The sequence below is a fragment of the Zeugodacus cucurbitae genome, chromosome 6, assembly GCF_028554725.1.
Source record: "Zeugodacus cucurbitae isolate PBARC_wt_2022May chromosome 6, idZeuCucr1.2, whole genome shotgun sequence".
NCBI lineage: Eukaryota > Metazoa > Arthropoda > Insecta > Diptera > Tephritidae > Zeugodacus > Zeugodacus cucurbitae.
The window spans coordinates 24,750,833-24,778,407 of NC_071671.1; the positions used below are offsets into that span (position 1 = coordinate 24,750,833).

At 31.5% G+C, this 27,575-nt stretch overlaps 1 protein-coding gene across 2 annotated transcripts; it reads right to left on the reverse strand.

Annotated features, from left to right (window-relative positions):
• Nucleotides 1–2,119: 2,119 nt before the first annotated feature.
• On the reverse strand, nucleotides 2,120–27,575 carry LOC105210678 (calmodulin). 2 transcript variants are annotated; one of them, XM_011181770.3, is made up of 5 exons: nucleotides 27,415–27,575; nucleotides 26,414–26,569; nucleotides 18,698–18,872; nucleotides 8,881–9,123; nucleotides 2,120–3,559 (listed from the first exon to the last, which is right to left on the reverse strand). In XM_011181770.3, the coding sequence occupies exons 2-5, from the start codon at nucleotides 26,414–26,416 to the stop codon at nucleotides 3,531–3,533; spliced, it is 450 nt and encodes a 149-aa protein (XP_011180072.1). In that variant the 5' UTR covers nucleotides 26,417–26,569; nucleotides 27,415–27,575; the 3' UTR covers nucleotides 2,120–3,530. The 2 variants fall into 2 exon arrangements, with proteins under 2 accessions (XP_011180072.1, XP_011180073.1); XM_011181771.3 differs by lacking the exons at nucleotides 26,414–26,569; nucleotides 27,415–27,575 and adding an exon at nucleotides 20,054–20,523.

The window sequence follows — 27,575 nt, forward strand, 5'->3', positions numbered from 1 at the left end:
AAAGCGCGCAAAAACACACGCTGCTTGCAGCGTCCTCATATAAAGCTGCGCTTAAAGTGTTTTTTATATTAAAGCTATAGTTATGCGACAGCATTTTAGACTACATTCGAGCGCTTGTTGTCTTACTTCGCAAATTAAATTGTATTTTTTATACGCAGTGGAGGAAAAAAACTCAGCATTACAGAGTTGCTTAGTAAATTTAATTCAATTACATATTTATGTAAAATATATATGTATTACTGTGTTGCTATATATGTACATATATAAACCACACTTTACTTCAAATGCATAATTAATTAATTTTTTATTTATGTATGTCTGTATGTATGCATTTAGCAATTGAGTACAAAGAGTCTTGACTTTCATTATTTTTAAATCATTAATTATCATTTATCTAAAGAAACTATGGATTTTCATATTCAATATTTATATATTTTTTTTTTAAATAAGAATTTTTATAAATAATAATTGTAGTAATATTAATAATAGAAACGCATATGACAGACAGCTGTTGCTTGAGACTTTTTTGTCGTTTTTGATTTCTCTGTTTTTTCTTTTTGTTTACTTCATATATGTATATATTTAATTTATAATTTTTTTGCTTATGATTTTTATAATTCTTTTTATAACATATATTTTGTTGTTTTTGTTTTTATTACTGTCGACAGACTAAGACTGTAGTACTGAGACTGGCTGTCTAAAGCACACATTTGATTAATTTTTTTTGAATTTTTTTGTTTTGTTTTCGCCTTTTGTTGTTGTTGCTTTGCTTTGAATACATACTTTTTTATATATATAAGTATTTATGTATTACTTAATATATAGTGTGCATTTTTTTATATTTTTATGTAGGTACAATGGGAAATGTACATATATTTTTGCTGCTGTTGTTGTTGTTTAGTATTTGTTTTAACTGTCGTCCAAGTCGGCGTCTCCGTCCGAAACATGCCACTTGCCCACACACACCCACACAAACTCTATGCCGAGCGCAGAGCAGTCGCAAGCGTTTGTTGATTGTGTTAACAGTAATATACTTTGGATTTTGCTTTTGTTTTTGCCATTAAATTAGTTGTCCAATCACGAAAAAAAATCAACGCCATTTGCTTTCGGTAGTTTGCCGCACGCACTATAAATGAAAACAAATGTTTAATTTTAAAATTCAATTTCAATTTTGAAAAAATACTTAAGTGTGTTGGTTACTTTTAGGCGTGCAACCGACAATCGCTTGCAATTCCATGTATGCTGACGCTGAAAAATCAGTGGCTGCAAAATAAATTTAAATAAAACCAATTTTCAGGCGCTGTTCGAGCACAAAGCAGCGTCAGCGCCTTAAGATATGCAACAAATTTACATATTTTCCATTAAATTTACAACAAATCAATCCACACAAACATCTGCATCTAAATGAAACCAATTTTTAGGTGGCGTTGGTGCATACTGCGGCTTCAGCGCCTTAAGGTATGCAATAAATTTTCGTGTTATCTGCTAAATTTCAAAGAAAATTCACACTAATCACACTCTTCTCAGGCATATTTAGTTGTTGTTGCTATGCGTCTGAAATGCAATTCGTTGTGCGCATGCGCGTGTGCAACTGCCAAACAACACCAACAAACAGCGGTCAGAGCACGCTCATACAACACAGTAAAAACCGCGAATACAACGGGCAATCAATTGCTTTTGTTTTTTCATTTCTAACTACTCAAATCCTTTTATTTTAACTCGCACCACCGTCTTACACTTACCCCCCTCCTACCCTCTTCCCATTTCTCTCTATCTTTGCATACAATTCACACAATTTCTGGCATGCTTAAAACACTTTGTTGTTTTTTTACATATTTTATTAAAATTTTTTTCGATTTTAAATTTTCTGCTAGCCGCCGCTCTTTAACTTTGCATATAGAAATGCTTCTTATATAGCTACAATCTATAATTTGTGTTTATTCTTCTTTTATTCATTCATTCTTCTTTTAAATATGTTTTTTACACGCTTTTTGCACATTTTTTTGCTGCAACAAAGCGGCGCTTCTGGGTTTCTGCTTTTTTTTGCCGCTTATGTTTACCATGTATGTATTTGCTTTGCCTGTTTTAATTTATTTGAATTTTTAGTTATTTTCTTTGCTGCTGTTGTTGTTTTACGCTTTATGCGGTTGGAAAGTTGTATGCCTTTTGTTTTTTTTTTTTTGTATATTGTTGTTGTGTTTATTTTTGCCTATATTTATTAACGCTCAAATACATGTAACTGTCACCTAAGCTGTCCGCGTCGCCTTCGTACTGCATTGCCTATTTGTTGTTGTTATTTGGTTTTTTTTCTTGTGGCTTCACACAATGCATTTTTGCTTGTCCGTTACTTTACGCTTTCTATTAACTTTTTTTTTTGATACAATTTAATAAGACTTATTTTTGGTTTCAACTGTGTGTGTGTGTGTACATTTTAACTGTTGTTTGTCTGTTTGTTGTTGTTTTGCCTGTCATTGTTGCGGTTGATTGATCGATTTCACAGTATATTACTAATAATTTATTTCGTTTGTTTTTGGTTTTTTGTTGTAATTTAAATATGTACGTATGTTTTGTTGTTGCATTTGTATTTGCATACAATACTCTCTCCAACTGACTTCCACCTCATTTTCACCATAAATGTCTGTATGAATGTGTCAAGTGAAGTCGCTTGCCATTCGCTTTACAATTGCATGTATGTGTGGGTGTGTGTGTGTGTGGCTTTGACTAATTAAATATTTCATAAAATGTTGGTATGAGTGTGTGTGTGTAGTAAACATCAGCAAAAAATTGTGGTTTTTTTGTTTTTCTCATTCAAATTTTATTTATTTGTTGTTTTTATATTTGAATTTCTTCTAAACACAAGTTCATCAATTAGTACACGGATGCGGCATCGCTATGCGCATATATGTATGTATATTAAGTGGAGAATCCATTTGTTACAAATGGATCTCGCGGCGCTTGATGCACACAATAAATATGTATAGCTAATATATATGTAATGTAAGTACTAGTTGTTGTTGTTTGATGTTGTTGTTGTTGCTGGTTAGTGTTCTGTGTACGTAATGCTGGCTTGTTAATATATAGGAAATGTTCTTTTTATTGCATTTAAGCATTTGTATGTAGCTATGTATGTTGTTCTTGTTGTTGTGTAAATATGCGTATCATTGAAATAAGTGTGTGTGTGTGTGTGTGTGTGTTTGCGTGTGTATAGTGTATGTCTTTATCATCATTATTACATTGAGTTGTAAGTTTTATTTTTATCTTTATTTTAAATATTAAAGTGTAATTTATTATAATGTATTCTGTTTTTTGTTTCTTCTTCTTCTTTTTCAGTTTTCTTTTAATATTTATTTATATAATATTTAATTCTCCCTTTTGCTCAAGATTTATATAATTTTTGTTTTTATTTTTGTTTATATTTCTTTTTCATGGTTTCCATAGCAACAGCGTCGCGCGATGTTGTTGCGCCCAGCTACAGTCTTCGTCAACATCTTAAAAACATAGAAAGGCTTAAAAACAAGTAATTTATCTGCTCACTTCGATGTCATCATAGTCACGAATTCTGCAAAGAGAAAAACGGAAGCGAGAAAGAGAAAGAGAATTAGTCTCAATTATAATAATAGAGAGCATAATAATAAAAGAAAAAAAAATTTCACTTGACGTGAGTCAACAATTTTGTATTGAAATTCGCATAAATATGCTTTTTTATTGTTGTTGCAGTAAAGAATAGAATAAAAACACGACTGCCCACCGTTTTTCAGCTTAGTCACTTGGATAACCAAAACTATAGCGTTATAAATAGCTATCTTCATATTTTAGAGAGTAACAAATCGAAAAAACAGGTGGTATAAATTACATAAATTGGTATAACCAAATAGTACTCCAATTAAAGAAACACCTGGTAGTTTACATAAACTGGTATTACCAAATAGAACTCGAATCGAACAAACGACTGGTAAAAATCGGATATCATCGAATCGGTATCATCTAATAGAAAACAAATTGAATAAACAACTGGTATAAATGACACAAACTGGTATAATCAAAAACACTTCGAATCGAATATGCCACTCGAATCCATAAACAACTGTTATAAGCTGACATAATGAAATATAAATATAATTGCAACCGTTTATACCACTTCCATAAGACAGCCAGATTATCTCTTGCAATGAATATGTATATATTGCTATCTTGAGGAAATAATTTTATACATAATCAAAGCTTAGAGTTGAAAACTTATTTTTTTAATATCTGAGTATTTCTAAATACACTTATATGAATAAAAGTGCCTTACAACGCCTAAAAATATGTTTTAAACAATTATAAATATGGGTTAAGGTGCTCGAATATTCTTCAAAATCTACTGTATCAGAACTTTAAACTTTTTTGTATCAGAAAAGGTCAGTAAACCTATAAAAAAAATACAATATTTAACCCTGTAACCTCACTTTGCATATGAAATAATGGCTAATTGTGTGCATTCTAGTACACAATGTTATTGTAAAAGTGTACGCATTTAAAGTATAATTTTAGGCGTCTTTAACATTTTTTTATATTATTGTAAAGAACAATCCATCTTAGTCCACTTCTAGGCGCCTTATAAAAGTTAAAGAATGGTTTTCTTTTCAATTCATGCAATTGAACTTCACAAAAACCAAGAGTAAGCGTAATCTAAGCGCTGGAATTCTACCTATTTAACGAAATAACGACATAAGAGGAAACTGTATGATTTAAGCATGCCTAGAATAGCTCAACTCTCCATTTATGGGTTTCTTCTGAAAAAAATTAAAAAATAAAAGTTAACACACTCGCTTACAATTTACATTCACTTCTGTGTTACGTAATTCTTCTCCAAAGAGATTTCAAATCACACACCCACCAAGACTCATTTAAGCAAAGTACAAAACACGTAAGATTGCATAAAAGGTAAACATGTGGAGAAAAATATGGATGCCACCTACGCTTAAATAAATATGTATTTACATACAATTCACTCGCAAATAATATTTACATTTTATGAAAATAAAAACTGACATTTCAACTGAGTCACAGCGCATGGGAAAGCAATGACGGAGAGTATTGCGATAATTGCTGGCAGTTTTTGTGAAGCAAAAATGGAGAATATTAATTGATTTAACGATTTCGGGCACGTAAGACTGCGTAATGTACTGAAAGGCGAGGAAACGTCGAGCGTGAAAAATGGTGATATCATTATTAGCAATTATTAGGAGAAGAGATATTACAAATAAACTATTTTTAGCACCTCGAGCGTGACTTAATAAATTCGAAAAGTCAATCAAAATGTGTCTTACTTTTAATGTATGCATAACTTTAGTAATAAAATTAAAAAAATCTTTAAATTAATTTTCGAAAACAAATTTCGAAAATGAAAATCCAAGTGAATAGTTTTGAAATATAATTTGATACATTGTTAAATTTAGAAAATGTAGTTTTAAAAAAAATATATACAAAATTATTTTTTATATTGAAATCTTAGTATGAAACATTTGAATTGTCCTTTTGTAAAAAAAAAATTGAATTTTTGAAATGTGATTCGAAAAAGGTATTTTTGAATTCGGAAATGGAACTGGAAGAAATAATAATTTTTACTGCTTTAATAAACCACAAAAAAATTTAGGTATTAATTGCTTTTATAAACTATTAAACACTGGAGTGCATCTATTTCGAATTTCGAACTAAACAATTCATGCAATAAAAACAGTTTTAGTGCATTTCGAGAGCATATTTCAAATATTAAACTTCAAAATTATAATAGCACATATTTGTAGACAAATTAACAACGTTGATGTTGATATCTTTCGAACGAAGATAACTCAATAAATATTTTTTTGAAAATGAATTGAAAGTTTTCGAAGATATTAGAATATAACATTAAAGCTGTTAATTCCATGTTCTCACTGCATTGAGTTATAGCAAGATTTAGTGTAAATTTGAAATTAATTCGAAAATCCATTTAGATTGCAATAATTTTTTTTTTCTATCAATAGAAAGTATGTTAGAATACCAATAAAATTGCTCTAGTATATAGTTGTTAGCTTTCGAATATAACTCAAACATTTTTTTTTTTGTAAATGCATTCAAATTATTCGAAGATATTAAAATATAACATTTCAGCCATTCATTCAGCATGTTCACAGCGTTGAATGATAGCAAGATATAGTGTAAATTTCAATTACGAATTTTCGAACTTACTTAGAACACCCATTTAGATTGCGATAAAATGATTTATTTTCTTTCAATAGAAAAATATGTATGAATACAAATAAAATTACTGCGAAAATGATAAATAAAAATCGATTTTTTAAAGTTATGATATCATAATTCCCGTATATTCTGAAGTGATAAATGGTTTTTTCTATAACATGGTTTTTTCCCGTAATAATTTGCCGGTGTTTATCGTGCAATTTCCTGAACTAATTTACATTGAAATGCTATTAGTTGAAACTATAATAAATACTTCATACACAAATCATCATGCATCACTCCACACTATGAGACGCTTAAATTACAAGAAACCCATCAGCTGATTAAGTCGCTTGCTAGCTAATACCGCATGACGTATGAGCGCGCTAAAAAAGCACCATGTCGGCAATGAGTAAGAAGGCTAGAAAAAAATAGCAAAGAAAAACATAACATGTGGAATGTGCGCGAAAGACACTAAGCAGAGACACACTGGGCAACGTGGCAACAAACAGCTAGAACAAAACAGCAAAAATTTAGAGGGCAAATAAAAAGACGAAATCAACCGATTGTCGAAAGTGACCAATTAACATTGAATTTTTTTCTTTCTCCCAACACCGCTCCGAGCTCTGGGAAGCAGGTGAAGTAAATTAAGTGGAATTTTTTTGCAAACTCGCCTCAACAACAACAATAAATAAAATAGCGCAAATTAAGCGACGCACAAGTGAAATACAAACAACAGATACAATATAAAAGAAAAAGTATATTTGAAAGTAGGAACGGAGCATAAACCTTCCACACTTGGCGCAAAGCCAAAAAATTCAAAGAGAGAGGACGGACCTAATAAAATTTTAAAACAAAGTACAAGCTCTTACTTTTTGTATGGCTGTATGTATTTCCTTGTTTTCGGGTAACGGGATAGTCTTCTAAGTCAATCTAATTTATGGCAGCTAATAACATACCCACCCACCTCATACATACACACACATATGTATATACACAAATCAGTATTGGGGTGCACACACTCGCCACCGGCTCAGCCAGCTAACGATTAATCCTATGGCGGTAAATAAATATCTATATATAAATGTTGATAGTATTTATCAACACACATACATGCATATAATTTTTATATGTAGATCTGTACTTCTATATACATATGTATATGTGTGTGTAACACACAGCACGGAAGACGGCTCCCTAATGACAACCATCAATTCTACTTTGCCAATTCTCGTGCCGTACAATATACATTGCTACAAAAACAAAGCAAAGGTAGCAGAATGAAGATGAAGCTGAAGGCTAATACAAACTAATCACTGACAGCAGTTTGAGAAGCCGTGTGAGGTGTGCCATATTTGTCTATTTCTGTTTGCTCACACACCTGGTGAATGTAAATAAAATAAAACAACAAAAACTACTAACACACACACATAGTCAAAAGGTCAACTAATATATCAAAAAATGACAGGAGCAGAGGGGACCATTTGTGCGCGGTTGGCAGTGCGTTGATAGATTGTGTTTGCGAAATGATTAGCTGGAGCACACACAGCGCTGCATCAATGTGACTGTGTTGGTGTTTGGTTACCAAACCGTTTACAAGTGATTTTATTTTGATAGCAGGCTGTTAGCAGTAAGGGGTGGCACAGTGTTGCTTGCGTGTCCCAGGAGCTACCGGGTCGGTTGCTGTCCGCATATAAATTGCCTAATAAACTGAAGAATCACCAACTACATCAAATGTAATGTTGCGGAAAATAGTGTCCATATTGACAAAGGCAATATTTTGTGTACACACACGTGCACCTAAATAAATAAGTGTGCGTAATACGGGAAGATGAATAGAGAGCAATTTGTACCTATACAGGTGTGGCGGCACGCACAACTGCCTTTGTGTTGAAATTTTCAGAAAGAATTTATTTATCTGCGACGTACATTTACATTGACATTTACCTTTCCCTCCTCTCTCCTTTTCTCCTTTCTTTCAATTAATTTTTTTGCATGTTAAACAGCGGGAAACCGAGCCCATTTGGGAGTTATATGTTCATAGATGACTTCGATGGCACGAACGTGGTTATAAATAATCGAAGTAGATGTAATAGCCGAAAATAACGACAATATTTCATTATACCGGCCAATTTAGTTTATACCATTTTTTTATTCGATTCGTCATTTGACAAGATTTGGTATAAATAGTTAACTTACTACATCAACAACAATTAACCGTTTTATGTAATTATACCAGTTAACTTAATTTATACCAGTTTTATATTTGACATAAATAGCCAATCAAGCATACTACTGCACTCTACAACGACAATTGGCTGATATATTTGATTTCTTCATACCAATTTTAACAGTTTATAACAATCATTTCTTCTACTATTCGCCCCTCAGCTAGATTTCTCGTCAGTGTACATAGAGAATAGTAAATAAATCACACGAATAGAAAAGTTTTTTATTTCACTATACCATTTGAAAGACTCTAGACCGATTAATCGTTCGATTCGACTCTTGCCAAAATTTAGGCACGCACATGTACATTATTCCATTCTATCTATTATTATTTAATTGTTAACTCAGCGTAAAATCATATTTATTTAAAGAGTCCGCGCACACCAAGTGAAATATTTTAGTTTTTCGAGAACAAAATTTCCTATTTTTCTACTTTAAGGTACCTACCTTCATAATTGACTTGACCGTCACCATCGATATCAGCCTCCCGGATCATTTCATCCACTTCTTCGTCTGTTAACTTTTCACCCAAGTTTGTCATGACGTGACGCAATTCAGCCGCTGAAATGAAGCCATTGCCGTCCTTATCGAATACTCTAAAGGCTTCTCGGATCTCCTCTTCACTATCGGTATCCTTCATTTTACGTGCCATCATTGTCAAGAACTCGGGGAAGTCAATGGTGCCATTACCTGATTGAAGCAAAAATAAGAATATTATTAGAGATTTGAAGATTAATGAACAAATTTTATTTTATATTAAATATTTTTTATAAATATTCTTTTAAAATTATCATTATATTTTATAATATCTTATGTTTTAAATTATTTTCTAATTAAATTTTTTGTATTTATTTATTTCTTGTTAATTTTTTATATTATTTTTTTGTTTAATTATCATTTATTTTTTTGTTATTTTGATTAATTTTTTTATATTTTATTAATTTATTATTAATTGTTATTTATTTGATATAATTTTTTTATGTTTTATTTGTTTAAATAATTAATTAATTTTCTTTCAGTTTTTTATATTTATTTTTATCAATTAAAACGGAACTATTTCTTCTTCTGCAGCAATCATCACTTGTTTATAAATAAACACAATCGCATTTTTGTTAATGTTAAATTTAGCGCCTCTTTTCATTTACACAATTTCTATACTAATCAACAAAATAACAACAAAAATACGCTGCAATTGCATGCTTGAATGACAGAAAATTAATAGAAGCGGTGTGGGGTTGTGTTTGCCGCAGAACAAGGAAGTCTTGTGATCATATAGTGGCGGCTTTCCCCAAAAGACATGCGACCTGCCACTTGACGACGCCAACGGCAACGGCATATGCACAACACCAGCAACAAAAACCACAACAACAACAATGCAAACGGTCACTACAAAAAAAACCAAAAACAAAAAAATGCAATTCCACCACAGCGGAATTTCGCACAACAACAACACTGCACTATGGCTTATTTTACACTCTTTAATGCATTTGAGTTGAAAATAATATCTTCATACGCAAATTAAAATAAAACTTTGTAATTCACCCACGCTTTATGCGGCACAAAATGGTGTTGTCAATTATTGTTAGCATTATTAAAATAATTTCTTGCTCAAATTACAGAAAAATAAATGTTGTTGTTGTTGCGCGTCTTCTGTCTTTCATGTTAGCACTCAAACGCAAAATAATTTAATTTTTTTATTGAGTTAAATTGTGCTATATTTTTTGCGGGTCATTGCCCCACTGTGCGGCATAGCGAAGAAGCGCAAAACGCTTTGGTGGCAATTTTGCTAGCGTTGTTTTTGTATTAGCGAAAAATATATATTTAAGCACATAAATGTGTAGAGCAATATATATAATAGCACAGAGATTTGCACACACACAAGTAACGATGGCGTGAGAATTGCAGTTGTTTGAAGTGAGTACGTCGCACTGCTATAAATAACGCAAGAATAATGTGTGTTATAATTAGAAAGCAAACGCGGCGAATGCCGAATATTTGGGTAAAAATGCAAAGAGATAAATAATAAAAAATGCCAATAATAATGAAAAAAGAAATAGCAAATTAAATTAAAGATAAATAAAAAATAATTGAAATGAAGAATTAGTAAAAAAACATAAAAAATAATAAAAAAGTGAAAACAATAAAAATAAACAAAAATTAAAATAGAAAGAATATAAATAATAAATAATAAGATGTAACTAAAAAATATTTAAAAAAAAAATTAAGCTTAATGTATACTTATGTATTGTTAAAATTAATTTAAATTAGATATAAAACTAAAAACAAAAACAACCAAAAACTTAAAACAGCTATTAATAATAAATAAAATATTTACATTAAAGAATAAAAAATCTTGCAAAAACAGTAATTAAATTAAGTGATTTGAAAAATAAATTAACAAAAACCCACAGGAAAAATTTAATAATAAAATAAAAAAATAAAATAAAAAAATTAAATGAAATTAATAAACAATAAAATAAGTGTATAAATCAAATATTACAAAAAACAAGTAAGGAAAGGCTAAGTTCGGGTGTAACCGAACATTTTATACCCTCGTAATTTATTGAAGAAATTTTATTAAGATAACGCACAAATTTACCCATAAATTCGGCATAAAGTTTAATAGAACAACGAAAATCGTCATATATAGATATGAGGGCTGAGGTAATTCCTGAACCGATTTCATTCAATTTCACCAGCAAGGGACACTATATCCAATACTATACGCTCACTTAATTTTGCTAAGATATATCACATATTAACCAATACATATATGCGTAATAAAGCCCAACGAATTTTTGAAAAACCTATAATTAGGTATATGGGAGCTAGGGGATGATATTTTTGAAAAACCTATAATTATGTATATGGGAGCTAGGAGATGTTGTGACCCGATTTTAATAATTTTTGGAACAGAGACACACTATTGGAAGAAAACAATTTCCTCTGAATTACATTAAATTAGCTGAGAGATTTACCCATATTTTCGGTTAAAATTTAACCTTAGGCGCTGAGTTCAACATGTTCGATATATGGGGCCTTGAAAAGTTATAATCCGTTTTCGACAATTTTTTCACAAGTGATGCCACTGATCATATACTGTATTTGTGTAAAGTTTTATTTCGCTATCATCATTGGTTCCTAATGTATATATTATAAAGTGAAGGATTCAGATGGAATTCAAAATTGAGTTATAAAGAAAGTAGTCGTGGTTGTGAACCGATTTCATACATTTTCCACACATGTCATCAGGGTGTTAATAAAATATTATATACCGAATTTCATTGAAATCTGTCGAGTAGTTCCTGAGATATGGTTTTTGGCCCATAAGTGGGCGATGCCACGCCCATTTTCCAATTTGTAAAAAGATCTGAGTGCAGCTTCCTTCTGCTATCATTTCTGTGACATTTTGTGTTTCAGACGTTTCTCGTTAGTGAGTTAACGTACTTTTAGTAATTTTCAACCTAACCTTTGTATGGGATGGATGTGGGCGTAGTTATTATCCGATTTCTTTCATTTTTGGACTGTATAAGGAAACGGCTAAAAGAAACGACTGCAGAAAGTTTGGTTTACATAGCTTTATTGGTTTGCAAGATATATACAAAAAACATATTGGGGGGCGGGGTCACGCCCACTTTTCCAAAAAAAATTACATTCAAATGTGCCCCTCCCCATTGCGATCCTATGTTCCAAATTTTATTTTCATAACTTTATTTATGGCTTAGTTATAGCTCTTTATGTGTTTTTGGTTATCGCCATTTTGTGGGCGTGGCAGTGGTCCGATTCCGCCCATCTTCGAACTTAACCTTCTTATGGTGCCAAGGAATACGTGTTCCAAGTTTCATTAAGATATCTCAATTTTTACTCAAGTTACTACTTGCACGGACGGACAGACGGACGGACGGACGGACGGACAGACAGACATCCGGATTTGAACTTTACTCGTCACCCTGATCACTTTGGTATATATAACCCTATATCGAACTCGTTTAGTTTTAGGTCTTACAAGCAACCGTTATGTGGACAAAACTATAATACTCTCTTAGCAACTTTTGTTGCGAGAGTATAAATATTGGTCTACAATTTTGCTTCCGCCGTTTTCCAATAGATGTCTCTAGGGTCAAGCACTGGTCGATTAAATCGACTTTTTTTATCGATCTTGGACATTTGTGTCAACATTAACCTAACAAATTATTTCTGGTGATCTGTTTGCATCCCAAAATTATTCTCAACTGAAAATTTTACTTTTTGAGCCGAATTCTCCACATTTGCGGGACATTTTGCTTTTCTTTTTTAATTCCAAGCAAAGTGCGGCTGAGGCTCATCGACATTTGTAACCGTTTTTATTCAAAAAAAAAACTTAAATTTACAAAAAACGACGGAAGCAAAGTTGTAATAAAGGAAAAATATTAAAAATATTTTAAAGAACAGTAGTATATATTTGTTTGGAAATAAATTACAAACAATTAAAAGAAAATAAGAAAAAAAATTATTTTAATATTAATATTAAAAAAACAGTAAATTACAAAAAAAATATAAAAAATATAATAAAAATGAAGGAGAGGATATACAGGAGTAAATACATATTTTCATTCTACTACATTATAATAACGTACTAAGCATATATTTAGCAACCACGTAGTAATTTAGCTCTACATTTCAACCTATAGTTGGACCAACAACAACATCAGTCTAACGGCCGTCTGTGCAGCAATTTTTTTTTTGTGCCAATCTCGCCCGCCCACACACACACTTCGCTAAAGCGATTGCAGCAGCTATATCTATAGCTTAACACTAACAAATGTAGTGTGCAAAAAGGCGCCGCCATTAGCGCCACGATGAGCACGTACACAAATATACAAATATGTATACGTATATAACTACAAAATCTATACGTAAATTAGTCGAAAATCGATTTGCTGTCTATACAGCTTGAAAATATATAAATAAATGTACATATTATGGCAAAAATTTTTGTTGTGGGAAATCCTCATTTACGCCGCCTTTGTCTGCTGATTTTAGAGCTTATTTGTGCTAGCTTTCCGATATTTTTTTAGTATATACAAGCAGATATATGTATGTACATATGTATATTTTTAATATTTTTCAAATTATTTTGGCAACAATTATTGTTGTTGTATATATAAATCTGAACACCGCTTTGTACAAGCGGCAAGCGTATGGAATACCATGTTTCTTATTGCCGTTTATGCGTTAAGAATTTGTAAGAATTTCTCAGGTAAGAATTTAAAAATAAAATGAAATTAGCAAAAAGTTAATCGCAAATATTTAACAAACATTATATTTATACTAAACGTTTTATGAACTGCTTTCGGGAGCATTGTGCAAACAAACAGACCTTTCTTACATATTTACAAGTAGATAGAGAAGATCTATGTAAATACCTTTAAATGCCTATTTCTATACTAGATCTCATTATGTACCGCGCGCCGCTCCCTCAACGCTCATTTACAGGTGTCTGTGCGCATTTTCTGCCGGCTTTTATTAAATTTCGAGGCAATACTTTGCCATACCGAACACATATGGAGGCACTTTGCTACATATTTACAGGCCATAAATACACAAAGGCACATACAATGAACTGTATAATTACTTTTTCGCCGAAACAAAGCACACAACACATTGCCGCATGCCTCAGCGCCTTTGATACCCGTGTACACGCCTTCACCCACACAGCTAGCTACTATAGAGTCTCCTGTGCACTCCCTATCCCATTTTATTTTATTTAATATTATTTTCTTTAGCAAATCCTCCCGCGCTGCTGGGCAAATGTTTATTTTGTTTCGTGCGAAAAAAGTACAATAAAGCGAAATAAAATAGCAGCAACAGCAACTAAAAAAAAAAAAACAAAGAATTGAACGAACAGCAGACAGTTAGCGGCATGAGGTCATGGCCAATTTAATAGCCACCCACAGGGCATGCAATATAATGTGTCGCGCGCTGGGAGTTAAAATGCCAATTTCCTTAACGAAATTACATGCTTATTTAAAAGTGTTGTAATGTCATAAAATAAAATGTGCGCGTATAAAACAAAATTAGCCAATTACGAAGGGTAAACATCAAATGCAAATTAGTCTGTCGGTGCTGCTTAATTTGGCGCTAAGCGTTTTATGTTTATATTGTTTTAAATAAATGATGGATATTGAGATAGGAAGATATGATGTTAATTTAATAAAATTTTAAAAATATATATTTTATATATGTAAATATAGGTTAAAATACTATATATTAACAAATTTGTAAAAAAGTGGGTTCAAGATGCTTCAATGTATGCTATATAAATAGCATTTGGTATATAAAATATATTAAAACGTTGCGTACATTTCGGTGTTTGATTGAATTTTTAAAAGAAATTTCAAATAAGGAAAGCACAAAATAAAAAATGCGCTGAATGTGCAAAAAAGTGTGCTGCATTAACAATAGTATTTGGTATTTATAGTAACCAATATAAAGCGTTGCCTACATTTAGGATTTTTATAGAAATTTCAATTTAAATTTGGTAGTAAAGTTTTAAATATGACCATGTGCAAATTTGTTTAAAAAGGAGGTTTTAGGTGCCTAAATGTACGCTACATTAATAGTTAGTATGTTATGAGTATAAAGAAATCTTAAATATGGAATGCATATTGGAACAATTTTGTATAAAAACTAGACTGAAAGTACCAAAAAGTATGCTACATTAATGATAGAACCAAATATTTCCATAAAAAACGTTGCCTACATTGAAAAGTTATCATAGAAATTTCGCAAAATCCGAAAAACATTGGATTTAACAATACAAAAATACCAAATTCAGACATAAAGCACAGGATACACCCGAAAATGATTGGTAAGTTTTTTGGAATTTTGTCAAAGTTAAGATTAACATTAAGATCAACTATCGTCTCAAAAACAAAAGTAAATGTAGAAAATCCAAGAAATACCGAGGAAAATTCTGACGGCAGTGAAAATTTGGAGCTTCTAAGAAAAGTTGATTTCGGATTATGGTTTTTTCATGAGAAACATCGAGATGTCTACGACTCTGATATGAAAAAATAAGAAAATGACCTCAAAAATGTACTCACTAAACCATTTTAATGCTATTAAAGAAATTAATTCGCCACAACTACAAAAGTTATTACGACGAATAACATGTTTTCCTGCGGCTTTTACAGCGAAAACCACACAAAACGAGCAACCACCACAAGGACACATAAAACGGAGACAACCCATAGCTTTTACATGCTAACTACGGCAACACACGCTCAGAAAGCGCTTATACCTTGTTTTACACAATTTTCGCCATGTCATGCTGATGTTGCGACAAGGTAATTTGGAGAAGCACGTCGCTGCGAATTTAATGAACATGTAAGAGAGCCAGCAGAGCAAATGGAGTGCTCCCCCAGCGCGCTACTGCGCATGTGCTGCTTCTGCAAAATCCCGGGTAATGCGACGATGACATGCAAAGCGAGTAAAGAAGTGCAGCAAGGCACAAGTGGAAGTACAGAGATGAGGATTAAAGCGAAACGAATCGAAGGAAGGAATAGAAAATGCGACAGGCAGAGAAAAAAAAACTTATTATCATTGGGATGCAGGTGAAAAAATGAAGCTCAAGCACTTGTAAGACAAGCTGCAATGCGTCGCCGCCCAGTGAAAAGTGAAGGGAAATCGCAATGACGAAGAGTGTGTAGTAAAGTGTCGCAAAATAAGAAGTGACGACTATGCAGGTGTGGCGACGCCACACAGCGCTGGCAATATATAATGGTTGACAATGAGGTGTTTTACTTGCTATAGGGGCGCGGCTCTGTAGTGCAATTGTGAAATTCGCTTGGTCAAAAGGACACTCAGCATCGATCGCCCCGTACAAACACACACATATATATATGTAAAGTGGCGAGAAATTACAAATTAAGTTGCTTAGCTGTAAAGGGATTTACAGCAAGATACCGTTTGGATTATGCGCAGTTTTGCAAGGCTATTCGCATGGCACTGCACACCTTCGTCATACAACAAATACAAGCGTTTTATAACTGCACTTGTGAATAATCTGGTGATTTTCCTCGACACTTTTTTCTATCGTATACTCAATTGGCTACTATATGCCATACATGCTGTTGCCACGTTCAATGTTTGCTGCCTGCCTGCTTGGTTTCTCTCCTCTCATGCTTAATATATGTATGTATGTATATGTTTATAACTACTAAGTGAGTTAGAAAGTTAAGTTAAATTACCAGACATTTAGACAACTTGACAAACAACAACAACACAACAAAATATATAAGGGAACAAACAAACGGTAAGCAACCGACCAAAGGCATGCCAAGCATGCGACGGCCACAAATGAGCGGAGCAATGGAGTGATATTTTATTTCATGATTAAAAATTCTTATTAATATTGCTATTCTTAACTTGGCCGTGCGCCATAGGAAATGTACCAACAACAAATATACGATGTACATATATGACTAGATCAGTGCTCAGTAAAGGTGCTACTACAGCGCACTCATACCAATGGCTACAACAAAAAGTAGAAGAAAAACAACAAAGCCACGCAGTAATGAATTACCGGTGGACCGAAACGACGACGACGCCACCGCCACCGTCACCGCCATGAGTGGTGGCAAACGCCTTGCCCTAAGGCCCCCACTAGCAGCGTAGGTAGTAGAGGCAAGCAGCAGCGTCCCGTTCGCGTTCGCTATATTCGCGTGTTGTATACGGCAAAAGCCGGCGTCAGACAAGTGTGAATTTTAGCGTTTTTCACAACAAGCTGTGTGTGTGCACATTTGTTTTATTTGAGTTTCTCAGTAATTTCTGCTTTTTTTCCTTGCTTTGCTGCTATAGTTTTATCACTTTTTATTTTCTATATCTATATATTTTCGGATTATTTCGTTGTTTTTCTTTTTTTTTGGCTTTTATTTGCTTTCTTTTTGCTTGTATTCATTCCTTTTCATGTTTTATGTTCGGAATAATTTATAAAAGCGCGTGCTGTTTGTTACCTCCTCCGCAATTAATTTGCGCACACTATCTTTCATTAGAATCCTTATTTATGTACGCTCAGAAGCCATAGGCATGCTTTGTTGTTTGTGGTGAAATCGAAAAATATTTGCTAATATTATGTGTGTATGGAGAATCCGGATAAATTGATACAATTATTGCGAAAATGTGCCGCCTTTTGCTTAGGCTTAATAATATAAATTGAATGTTTTATTTGTTGGGAGATGAAATAATAATGTGAAATTGCAAGTAAGCGCCAATCACATTATTATTATTTTTTTTGGTGTTTTATTACAGATTATTATAAATGTATTATTATAAATGTTTTTAAACATAATAAAATAATTTTCATTTCGTTTCTTTAAAAATGTTTGAATTTTTTTTTTTAATTAGGCTTTATATTTCATCTAAATTTAAATTGTTTATATAATATTTGTAAATAATAATTATTATTATTTCTATTATTTTTTATATTTATTTTTCATTTAAGTAATTTAAATGTTTTTTGCATTTATTTACATTATTTTTTATATTTATTTATTTTTATTAATTACAGTGGAACTGCCATAACTCGAATTTCTATAATTCGAAGTACTCCATAACTCGAACCCTTAAATTGGCAATAGAAGTCAAATTTCATATAAAATTCCTTCTATAAATCGAACTTTTTGGTCATGCCATAATACAAAATTTAAAATTTTACTATCGAGGCAGAATATTAAAAGAGTATCTCTATATCGTATGGAAGTGAACTAAAAATATGATACTGCACTTATGGATTGCATAAATCATCTAACAAAGGCATGGGCTATAGACGCCCAGAGCCAAACAATTGCAAAATGAAACAAACAAAATTACAGCAAACATCTTTAACGTATGTCCATAAAAATTTTTGCGAAGTAAATAACTAAAACTGTGGGTAAATCTATATTTTACAGCTTTTTGAAAATGTATATGTTTTAATGAAAATTCTATAACTCGAAGTCTCTCTAACTCGAAGTTTTTTTGAAGATTATGGTGATTCGAGTTAGAGAAGTTCCACTGTATCATATTTATTCTCAATTCAATTTATTTTAATACATATTTTCCGTTTTATTAATTTTATTGCATTTTTAATATTTTTTTTACTTTGCTTCCGCTTATTATATCTTCATTTCATGTTTATGTCATCGTTATCTTTTTTATATTTTCTTTCTTTATCATTAATTTTGCTTAATAACATATTTATTATTTATATTTGCATTTTATCATACATTCTGTCTTCACTTACCATCAGCATCGACTTCATTTATCATGTCTTGCAGTTCGGCTTCTGTTGGATTTTGTCCCAGTGATCGCATCACTGTGCCCAATTCTTTTGTCGTGATGGTGCCATCACCATCCTTATCGAAGAGCGAGAATGCCTCTTTGAATTCAGCGATTTGTTCTTCTGTAAGTTGGTCAGCCTGGAAGATGAATGATAAATATGGTGGTTAGTAATGAAAAAAAAATCTTAAACATAGCCAATCATGTTTCAATATCTAAAAATTTCATCTTTTATAATGAGAAATTAGTAGTTAAGATTTATACTAATTCTAGGAAGATCACTAAATCATAAAACAAACCCTAATCGATAAATAACGAAAAATATGACTCAAATATGAATTACTTATATCATTAATCAGCAGTTTCAGTATAAATCATCGTATAATCACCTTCAACCCAAAGTGTATTCAACAAAGTGAACTAAGTATTTGACATACCCGTTTTTGACAATAAAATAGTAAACAATTCATGTATTTGTTTACATTAACCCGTCTTTTTTAACTTGAACAATATAATATATATTGATAAAATTGTTTGCAATTTGTCAGTTGGAGCACAAAACATTAGTAAATTGCTTCCATGAGTTGTTTTGCATAATCAGAAAGTATTCGGCATTTTCTTTTATTCATTTAAAAAATATTTTTTTTTGGTTTGAAATTTGTTTACGTTTGAATTTCAAAATTTGAATTTTTGAATCAGTATAAGGGTTAAATCAATGGCAACAAACATGTCAAATTTGGGTAAAAAAAAATTAAATGTCATATACTTAGTTCACTTTGTTGAATACACTTTGCTTCAACCTAATTAAAAAACTTCATTCGCACTTAAACATCGAATACCGACATATAAACATAACCTAAAAATCACAAAATCCACACTCATGACTTACAGATTAAACTAACAAAAATGGAAAACGTGTTAAGTTTCACATACAAAATTTTAATTTAAACTAAAGCATGTGATTAGTGCTTAGTACATGCAATCCGGACTCAGAAAAGCTGACGACACAAGCGCTTTACTTTCAAAACAAGCAAACATATGTTGTGCTCTAACATCAGCATAATAAAACGGGGGTCAGAAACTTAGTTACTATAACAAAAAGCACAAATTCTGAAAAACAATGCTGATAAGCGTTAAGCAGTGTACTTGAGAAGTGACGAATTTCTTTAGTGATTAAAAAATTAAAAAACAACCGCGTGACTGACGCAACAATTCAAAGTTTTTTATTACTTTTTATTGTCAGCTGATAGTGAAATAGTAGTAGTATTTCACTGGGTGTGTAAAACGAGCATTATTATAAAAAACATACACACACACTCACCATATTGTATTAAATAAAATATATAATTTGTTGTATTCCCACTGTCAATAATAAATTGTTTTCGAAATATAGAATCGCTGCTTATTTGTTGTTTAGCGTATGTATGTATGTATTTTTAATCAAAATTATAATTATATTTTGTGCCGTTTGATTGAACTGCGGTTGAAACGGTATAAAAATGCCGCAATTATATATGTATTTCAAGCAATTATGCTGTGCTTCAAGACGACCGCAATGGCAAATTGAGATTTTCGCCAAGCCCGATAATGTCAGTTTAAATTGCTTTTCGCGCGCTGCAATCAACAAGACACATGCAAAGAGTTCAAGGGGCTATGGCGGCGACAAATTGTTATCTTTGAAGCACAATAATATATATTTTATTTTGCAATAATTTTTATTTATTATTTTCGTTTTTTTATTTTTGCTTTACGTAATTGTATCAAGCTTCCGTTTGTTTCTCTTTTATTATGAAGCAAAACTTTGTTTTTTTTTAATCTGCACTTATATTTGTTTGCCACTAAATATTTTTTACTGCCAACTGACAACTGTGAAAAACTGTAAAAAGCGTCAATTTGTATGTTTGCCGCAGAGTGAACTGCGTTTGCTATAAAATAAATGTTGCGTGTGCGAAAGAAATGGCTGGAAAATTGAACAAAAGCGAATGCACATAAAATATAAAGATTTTTAATACAAAAATTTTAATTTTTCGCTAAAAATTAAAATTTCATTATCACGCTGCGAATTAGAAATGCAAAATTGTATTTACAAACAACCAACCTAATGCGCGCTGCGTCATGTCAAAAAAAGAGTAAGCAAGCAACGTCAAAAGTGTAAATAAATGCAGGTAAACAAATAAAAGAAATAATTAGCATACAAAATAGCACGAAAAAGTGTCAGCAGGCAAATAAATAAAACATAAATACGAAAAACAACTTAAATAAACTTGAAACAGATACGTCTCATTTGCCAAATATATGCGCAAAGTCAGTGTTGGATTTCCGCTTAATACCTTCTAAAGCAACAATTCCAATTTGCCAACTGACGTCAGCGGATGAAGCAACAACTGTGGAGTTGTGCATACAAATGGGTAGCATACATATTTATGCATGCATAAATGAATGAGAAATGAGAAACTAGCAGATGATCATTTTTCACCAAATAGCTTTGATATATGAAAGCAGAGAATTGAATTTGAGTAGATACATAAAAAGCCCAAAGATATTTCAAAAAATAGATAATTGTGGAAATTATTTAAAAAAAAGTGTTTGAATTTATTGTAGGCAACTTTATTATTAACAAACAATTATATTGTTAATCGAGTAGTTGTCATCGATTTTGTCAGCACTAGAAGGAGCAAAAATGCAAAAATGCAATAGCACGCGATGCGGGTACAATCATTTTTAATTAAAAATACATAAATTGTTAATAAAGAATTGTAAAAATGAAAAAAATTGTTAGAGCTCTAATCTAAAACTTAATTCACAACTTTTGTTTGATATGTTAAGTAAATATAATAAGTATATACATATGTATGTGTATGGATATGTAATTAAGAATAAATTGCAAAGCTGTTTATGTATACTAGTATCTACCTGCTTTTTCTGGAAATATACACATATAAATTGGTATATAAAGTTTTTTATACATATGTTCATACATATAAACACACGCACTAGTTGCTTAAATGTTGTCAAACAAGTAAATCTACAAAAAGCGCAAAATAAAATAGATAACAACAAAAAGAGCGACCGGCAAAATGACTTGCTGCTGATTTAGCTGTCTCAAGTGATCGCGACTACGGAAACCGACATTCATACATGACTCATAAATATGTATGTAAGCATTTTGCGAGATCATAAAAATTAAAAGAAACAACATACATATGAATAAATGTATATTACATAGTTAAGACTATTTATCATTTTTAACGTGAATCAGAATGAGTCGTTTATGTTTAAATAATTGTATTGAGTTATTTGAGAATTTTTTGTAAAAAAATATATCCTAATGTGCGTGTGAAAGTCATTAATAATATGGGTTTGTATGTACAAAATACCTAAAATACTTTGGTGGTTCAGACAACGCAGCTGCCTTTTTTTACAACAGCACGAATAACAATATAAGCAGCAGCTGATGCTTGCTTGCACAATGCATTACACACATTACAAAAATGTACATACATATGTACGTACATATCAATAAAGCGGCAGACGACATGGCAACATGTACAATAACTTTGTGGCGGCTGCCTGTTTTAGCCAAAATTAGTGTGCTTTCCTACCATCAGGGTTACGAAATTATAATTTATGAATATATAAAGTAATACATAATACTTTCATGTTTCCATCGATAACGATTTACAGCTACACAAATGGCAACACAATGCTTTTACACAATGTCTTCAATAATAAGATAACAGTTAGTGATGTTATCAGCTACATATAAGCTGCCAAAATGATAGAGAAATAAAACAAAAACAAATTCGATTACGCCAATTAAGGCATGTATGAGTGTTATCGGCACTTAAAATTAAAATATCCACAGTCCGTATCAGTGTACAGCTATCAAGCGATTTCAATTTGGGGACTTTTTTACTAACGCTTTGGGCGTATTCAAGTAAATATAGACAAATTTATACATTTGGGGTTAATAAATAATTACTGGAATGTTTCTAGCTCTTTTTTCATAAATTATTTTTTAAATGAAACCTTTTTTTATTAAATTAAATCGTTTCCCGTACCAATTATATATTTAATTACAACAGATAGCACTAATTGCAGCTTGCTTGAGTGAAATAGGTTAATATACACGCCAACTAGATAGAACTATTATTGCCAGTGAAAATGTGAATTGTCACGGCAACGAGGCAGCCAATCAGATGGTAGCTTACATGCGCTTTCACCAGAAATACTGCCAACCTGCTGTGAGTGTATGTGTATAGTTACACATTTATGCAAGTTTGTGATTTTCCAAAAACTAATTTCGTGTAATAAATACATTTATATTCAGAATTTCACTTTAGACACACTTCTAGAAAATCCTCAACACCCATAAGGAAATAACAAATGTGCTGAATCTTTAATTATTAGTAGCTAAATAATCCTATACAAGGTGAATAAGCGGTTGTTTAATTGAAAACTATTATACGTAATTAAATTGCATTTCTGGCTAATATTAGCGAAACACGTGTAAGTACAAATTATATGTTTACAAAAACTATCTATTCAAGGAAACATTTTATTTCTAACGAAAATATGTGTACATTGAAACAAATAATAACAATAATGTGGATTGTAGACTATCAGAAATAAATTCTTTTTTTTTTTTTAGATTTTTGAAATATAATTCAATAAGAATCATGTTTTAAGTAAAAAATGTATTTATTAATATATAAATTGTTAGTTTGTTGCATTTTTTAAAGAGAATTAATAATAATAAATACAGATCGTAACAATAACGTCGCATTTCATTTCATTATCATTCCGATGGTTGCGCTTACATTTTCACTAAATTAATCATAGATTAAAAAATCGAGATACATATACATATGTACATAGTTAATACACACAATTTCCTCACGGTAATTTTGTACCTTTTCAGACGTAGAACGTTTAGATAACACTTCCAACGCAAAGGAGGCAATAAAAGTGAAAAATGTTATCAAGCGCAAACAGCACATAAACTTTCAATATTTATGTATATACACCCCTTATGTACATATGTAGATAAAACATACATGTATTTATGTACATACATACAAACGTAAACCTGTATGTATACATATAAGAAGGGTTCTTGGGGTTTTTCTACTTAGCTTGTCACTTTCAATTTGCCTATCGCTAATTTTGTAGCATACTTATCAAAACTCGTCATCTCTTTACCTTTTATGCATATGCCGTAAATTTTTCACATTTGTGTCCTGTTTCACATTTTGAACTTAACCGTCGGTCGCGCATACATACATATATGTATGTTGACCCCCTTGCTTTGCTACAACAACGCTTTTGGTATTTTGTATTTTGTTCTTATTTCAGCAGTGAAAACAAACGACAAATCAACTACCCCTGCCCGTTGACACTTTTGCGTACAATATAGCACCCCTCCGCTAACTTCTAATATTTCAGTAAACCCCCTTCACACTTTCTTTTCTCTCTACCCCTCTCACTCATCTAATTTAGCTGATGATGAATAGCAACTACCTTGTGTACCACACAACAACAAAACAAGCGCAATGAAATTTGCTCGCCGGTACCAGTTGTGTCGACATAAAGCGAAAAACACTGAAATAGCCGCAGACGGCGATAACCGCAATGCGGCATAATAGCGGTACGAAACGGTTCAAAAACGAACGAGGCGAATAAAACAGGAAAATAAAGAACATGCGCAAATGTTGGGCAAAGCAAAAAAAACGTTTGGCGGGTGTAAAAACAGTTTATACATACATATCGCTCCTAGCAATAGCAACAAACAAACTCAGTCATAGTCCGAGAAAACAGAATGTATACACAAAAGGCAATAGCAGAGAGCATATGTATAGCCCCTGTTGCATGGGCAGAGACAACCAGACAACCAGTGCCAGTTGGCAAGAAAGTGGACATATTGCAATAGTGCAAAAGCCGAAAAATGCTGAAGGCATGAATGCAAAAGTGGCGAACAAACGGAAACAAGAAATATCGACTGACAGTCAAATCTGTGTGAAACGGTTCAGCGGTGAGCGCGCGAGAGCATTCAAATCAGCACAAAAAGGGGAATAGGCATGTCTCGCCGTAGCAACAAGAGCGACGGCGAGATACCATTGTGATGAGTGGTTTTTTAATCAAGAGATAAATGTTAAAAGCTGGTGCGTTAATGAAGGGGTAAATGGAAATGACTGGTATGGTACCCTATTTCTTTTTGTTTGTTTCGCTCTTTTACCTAAAATGCAAAAACCCTTTTTACAATTTGCTAACAACGGAGCAAAAACGTGCTGCTACTCTGATTAATAAATTACTAATAAATAATGTGATTTGACGCTGTTGAAAGTAAGCAAATATATGATTTGGTTTTTTTTCAAGTATTTGTCAGTTACAATTAAAGGCACATTACATGTGGCATTTATAGAGATCGATTATTTGCTGAGTTGAGATATCGATAACTTTTAAAATTCTAATTAGCTTCAATTAACCCAAAATAAATAAGTATAAGCAAATATTTAACTAAGAATTTTAATCTTTTAACAAAAGAATATTATCGATTATTTTACAACTTCGTTCTGTGCAAATTTTACATTTATTTATTCACATTATCCAAATACTAATGACAAATATTTTTAAACATATTATAAACAAGAATATGTTCTCTACTGCTCATCACAGAGAATAATGTTATTATTCAATAATTTACACTAAATGTAAAATGAGCTCACAATGTATATGGATACATATATAATTAATTTAGCTAGATTACGTTAAAAAAGAATATGTACTTTTCCATTATCAGAAATGCTATAAGTAGTCCATATATATGTATACATAAACACCTACATGTACATGTAATGTCAAAAGTAAATAATTATATGCGCAGATATGTACGTACTCATATCATTACTATTATCAGATTATCTTTCAGTCAAGTATTTATTTATTCGCACTCTACTGCTCTTCATGGTGTGAACGAGTGCTTTATTTATTTTATGACGCTGCTGACATTTTTCACACTTGTAGCCAAAAATGAAATGTTAAAGCGAATGACACACTAAATTTTTCCTCACAATGCGCTATTGTCACATAGCCGCATGCAAACGACTTTTTGTTAAAGGCAAATAAGTAAACAGAAAGATCACATGGCAGGCTAGCAAAAAAAAAAAAATTAAACCAATTTGCTAGCTCACTTGTTGAAAAGTAAATATAATTCTTCAAAAGCATTAAATCCAAATAATGTGTAAACAAAGTGTATTTGAAAACAATAACCAAAACTTTTAGTAATAATTTATAAATGATGAGATAATTTATAGCGAAATATGCTCATTAATAATGCAAATTAGCGTAAGAGGAAAAACGTATAATTTGTGAAATGAATTGTAATTGAATAAATAAGTTTTGAGTCATATTAAACAGAGGATAAATATATTAAAGTACATGAATAATTAAAATTTTTCAAATCGTTAGCGCATATTTTTATATATTTGAGCATATATCACGCATAGCTACTATATAAAAACTATTTTAAATTAATGAAAGTATTTTTCACTGAACAATTAGGCAATACTGCATAGTTATATGATTTATGTGTAACTTTTTATAACCCAACCCGATAACTCTTTTAAAAATCAAATATCATTGTTAAAAATAAGTTAATATGCATAAAATATATTATATTTACCATTGCTGTTGTGTTGTTTTTGTTAGTTGGTTAAAGGTGAAAATTTAAAAATTAACTATCTGCGCCCGTTGTTGCTTGCTGCTGCTGTAATTAACGCTGTCACCGCTGTGATGATATTACTTCTATTGGAGTAGTTTCTAAACGGTTATCCTTAGCCTGGAAAATCAAAACCAATACAAGTTGGAGAATCATACTTTTTTAGAGTTGTTTCGTATTTTTTTGTATTAAATTAATTTCAAACATTACGTAGCATTAAAATATGTATGTACATTTTAATATATAAATACTTTCAATTGTTTTAGTATTATAGTTAACATGTTTACGCGTTTTGAATTGGTAATTTAAGGTTTTTATGCAATTTTAATACAAAAAATTTTAGAAAACCCTTAATGTGTAGCAATACGTATAACATGATACACTTTATTAACATGTAAAATTGTATTTTTACTATACGAACAAGGAATACGTGTTCCGGAAGCAGAGTTAGACAGTTTAAAATATCAGTTAGCTGGTATATGGGCGTTTGCTCAAATATCAAAAGCCAGTTATACTCATCAACGTAATAACTTTGTAGACGACGTTAAGCCAAACCCTCGATATTCTTCTTTATAAATTTTCTTATTTATTCATATACGATTGTTGTTTGTGCTACTTTCAAATTTCACGGCAAATTCGTTTTGTCAGCCAGCTATATAGCCACAACAACACATTCACACGTACTTGCAGCTATACGTATGTACACGACGAGCCGAGCCAAAAGTTTGGGTGAAGGCGAATTCGCGTGTATTCCAGTTGAAAAATTTTCAAATTTTATTTTAAACTTTTTACGCTTTTAACTTAAAAACTTCGTTATTTCAAAAACAAACGCTTTTGTAAACTTGTTTTCTTTATAAATTATAACTTTAGCAGTATACAAAAAACTTATAGAAAACAAAGGTTCATTATAATAATAATGATTTTTATTAGGACTTTGTAGTAAGTAAATATAAATGAAAATATACCCGTTGCCTAATTAATATTCCTTGCAGTTTTTTGACTTTTCTTTTAGCTGAAATACTTTCTTGTATTTGTGATACAGTACGAGAGACTATTCGATTTGTAAGTCCGACACGGTCAACAACTCAATTGCAACTGCGCTAACGGTTGGCTACGTCAAATCACT

Bases quoted from the DNA above. Each gene is read 5' to 3' on its own strand.
- LOC105210678 (XM_011181770.3), bottom strand. The intron at 9,124-18,697 runs GTAAGTGAAGAC...TGCTTCAATCAG, and splicing joins AAATGAAGTCGATGCTGATG to GTAATGGCACCATTGACTTC. The intron at 3,560-8,880 runs GTAGGTACCTTA...TTCTCTTTGCAG, and splicing joins CGGTCAAGTCAATTATGAAG to AATTCGTGACTATGATGACA.